The sequence below is a fragment of the Phytophthora infestans genome, genomic scaffold (genome assembly GCF_000142945.1).
Source record: "Phytophthora infestans T30-4 supercont1.66 genomic scaffold, whole genome shotgun sequence".
Classification (NCBI taxonomy): domain Eukaryota; phylum Oomycota; class Peronosporomycetes; order Peronosporales; family Peronosporaceae; genus Phytophthora; species Phytophthora infestans.
In genome coordinates this window covers 391,910-395,528 of record NW_003303693.1, presented here as the reverse complement: position 1 = coordinate 395,528, position 3,619 = coordinate 391,910, and the positions used below count along the sequence as shown (strand labels likewise).

Below are 3,619 nucleotides of genomic sequence, written 5' to 3'. Positions count from 1 at the left end.
CCGTCACTAACGCTGTTCTCGTCATCTACGTTGTAATCGCTGTCACTGTCCGATTCAGGGGGCACACGTTTCCGCGCCGACCGTCGCATTCGCTCCGCCGGGTTCATTGGCTTCCGTCGATCGGGGGGGGGGAATGCGTAATGAGTGGTTTGCATACACGTATGCATACACGTATACGTCGTTCGGATAGCTGGGAGGTCCGGAGCGATTTGAGACAAGAGCGTTCGTAGAGCGTCCATTTTTTCAAATCCTGAAGAGTCTTCACAGGCGGGGGTTCCAACCACTCTCATTAATAAAAGTGAAGAATTTCGCGCTCTATTATAATGTTGTAAATCCAAATATTTCATTATGTTCCTTACCTGTAAAAAAAGATAGTACTATCGGAGTACAGTAGCAATTCTTCATCCAGCAAGTATTAGTAGTACTGAAAAATATCGTGGTATCTTAAACAATTAAAAAATTGTGACGAACATAAATATTACATCAATGACACGAAGCTTAAAAACCTGCCTCGGGCCAAAGTCGCTAAAGCTCACATTAAAAAAAGTCGGGTACAACAAGTGTTCGTGTAAGCCTAAACTGCATGTTACAGTCTCTCGATGTGTGTTTCCTGAGTTGAGAGCACTGCGATGCCTTCCCAGTGTCACAAACAGCTTAAAAGTCACACACAAACTCGACTAAGTACGATCAAAGGATCGTCAATATAATTTGTTAAAGCAATAGCAGCTCTTAACCCAGCAGCAGAAGTATCAGTATAGGTATGTAATACGGAAACAAAAATATCGTGTAATACGTAGAAGCCTAGATGCTAAATCCGTTGTCCGCGATTGTTTGCTTGTACCAGTACGATGACTTTTTCGGCACGCGCTCTTGAGTCTCGTAGTCCACCCAGACCATGCCAAAACGGATGCCGTAGCCCATTGACCACTCGTAGTTGTCGAAGAACGACCATGCAAAGTAGCCGCGGACATCGGCACCCTCCGTGATTGCCTCGTGAACATTGGCAATGTACTGGCGGTAGCAATCCTCACGCTGGGTGTCTTGCTGGGCCTCCTCCTTCGTCACATCCGGCCAGGCCGAACCATTCTCCGTGATGTAGATGCCGTTCTTCGGGTGATACTTCTCGTGGATGTACAAACAGAGTTTCTTTAGTCCCCAAGGCGTCACGTAGTTCCATGGTGCTCCAGTTTGCACCCAGGACGGATCTTGGTATCCGGTGACGCCCTCATCGGCCTCAAGTCCGCCAGTGTTGTCGTTCGGAGGTGGGACGCCATCCTCAAACTCAGGTGACGGCTTGACGTAGCACGAACTGTAGTTGTTAAGCCCAAAAAAGTCGGAGCTGCCCTTCAGTAGCTTCTTCTGCTCCTCAGTGAACTTCGGCAGGCGATCACCGCAGCGGTCTTTCATGACCTGCGGGTAGTCGCCAAAATACACTGGTTCGGCAAACCAGTCGAAGCTCCACGCCATCGCACGCTCCGCTGCAGCAACGTTTTTCTCCTTCTGTTCCGGATCGTCGGTAGGGCCAGGCTCTTTCCATTCAGCACTCAGCGTGATACCGATTTGACCACCTTGCGTCTCCTGGAAATCCTTACGGTACACGTCCACCGCCCGAGCGTGTGCTAGTAGCATGTTGTGACCCGCAAGGTATGGCTCAAAGTGCTTGTTGTGCTTACGTCCAGGAGCCAACATACCCGAACCGAAGCCCATGTAGTTGGCCACCCATGGCTCGTTCATTGTGATCCAGTTCTTGACACGGTCACCGAATCGATCAAAGCACACTCGAGCATACTGAGCGAAGTGTTCTTGGATCTGCTCACCCAGGAAGCCATCGAATTCCGTCTGCAATGACAATGGCAAGTCCCAATGGTACAGCGTAGCCATGGGCTCAATACCGTTAGCGAGTAGCTCGTTAATGAGGTTGTCGTAGAACTGGACGCCTTCCTCGTTAACCTCACCCACCCCGGCCGGAATGATACGTGGCCAGGCGATGGAGAAGCGATAAGCCTTGAGTCCCATACTCTTCATAAGCGCCACATCTTCCTTGTAACGGTGGTAGTGATCGATCGCTACGTCGCCCGTCTCGCCGTTCTTGGTCTTGCCCGGAGTGTGTGAGAATGCGTCCCAGATGCTGGCACCGCGGCCACCTTCATTCACTGCACCCTCAACTTGGTACGAGGCAGTAGCGGCACCCCACATGAATTTATCGGGGAATCGGATCTCCTTGGTCATTGCGCAGTCGAAAGTTGTTGAAGCTCTTGAGGGTCAAGCGAAATTGCGGAGTGAGCTCTTCGCGGCAAGACATTTTTTTTTTAGCATAATCGTTGAGCAAATCGTCGCATCCCATGACATCCGTCCTGTAAATATAGCTCATTTATGGTAAATTGAGCATAAACGACGGATATCAGCATTAAAGGTGTCTGTTGGACAATCATTTTAGTCGTGGTTGAAGCTCTTGTTGCAGCTGTTGAACTTTTGCAACAATGTAGTTTTACCAATATCTACGCTCTCAACTTGGGCAAGAGAGAGCTTCCCAACTTCCTACGACACGATAGGCAGCATTAAAACTGCAATCGCTTTGCTGCTCCACACGAGGGGAGTGCAACTTGCACCTTCACTGTACAGAAATCTACCTGAATAAGGAACGCCTGATATAAATTAAGAAAGAGATTGCATAAGCTGACATTGCCTCGCTAAAAACAGACTATGCTATCGGATCATGTGCATGTATTGAATTAAGTTAGGATAAATTAATGATTCGACTTTCGAATGAGACCAGAGTGATTCCAGCAGTGCTGAATCGTAAGAGCGCTAACTTTAGACCATGGAGCCTCGCACCAGAGCAGTGCAGTTAGCTGGTCGACGTTGTACGAGTTGTCGAGGCCTTCGCCTTGCCGATCCAATGCGAGCATCATTTTTTGCGATAAGATGTATCGTTTAATGCAATTGATTCGGATCAGGTGAGGCGGAGACGATTGGAGGGCATGGGGTGCTGAGGACGCAGTCGGCTAGTGAGCTTGAATTTAAATGTAGGAATGAAGCTCAGCTCGTAGGGCTTGAAGCGAAGGAGGACCACCTACTGCGCGCCATTTTTTAAAATTAAAGTCAAAGTCAGTGCCTGGATTGTTTTGCCAGTACCTTGCCCATCACTATCCCATCTCCCTAAATCTTTCCCGACTATAAAAATTGCGAGGTTATTAGTTGAAACCCCGTTCCTTATTCAGGCAGATTTCTGTATCAGCGACTGTTCCCCACTTAACCCATGTAGACCGAACTCTATTCTGTAGTATACAGAACAATTGTTTGACTTGATTAACATATTGCTGTTAGCTCGGTAAAATTAATCCGTTGCAAGCCGTTCGGCATGAGCAGTGTCGTAGACGCTGTGAATTGGGACATAGGTGATGTTTTGGTTGCCATAAATGCAACAATGTACACCATCTGTACGATATCTCTGTTTTTATTGGCTTAGAAATGATGTGCAGCGAACGATGTCTGTCATAAAAACTTTGATTATCAGTATCCCCCGGAATCCGATAGCAAAACGGTTTTGGCGCCAGAATGACTGGTCGCGCTAAAGGTTTGTCGGCGCGTCGGCGCGTTCCCACACCAACTTTTCGGC

The 3,619-nt window shown here is 48.2% G+C and overlaps 1 protein-coding gene across 1 annotated transcript; it reads right to left on the bottom strand.

Moving 5' to 3' along the window:
- Positions 1 to 801: 801 nt before the first annotated feature.
- PITG_18231 (glycoside hydrolase, putative) lies at positions 802 to 2,229 on the bottom strand (the record flags this gene model as incomplete). The annotated part of the gene is made up of 1 exon (XM_002997813.1): positions 802 to 2,229. One exon carries the CDS (start codon positions 2,227 to 2,229, stop codon positions 802 to 804), a length of 1,428 nt encoding a protein of 475 aa, XP_002997859.1.
- Positions 2,230 to 3,619: the final 1,390 nt, after the last annotated feature.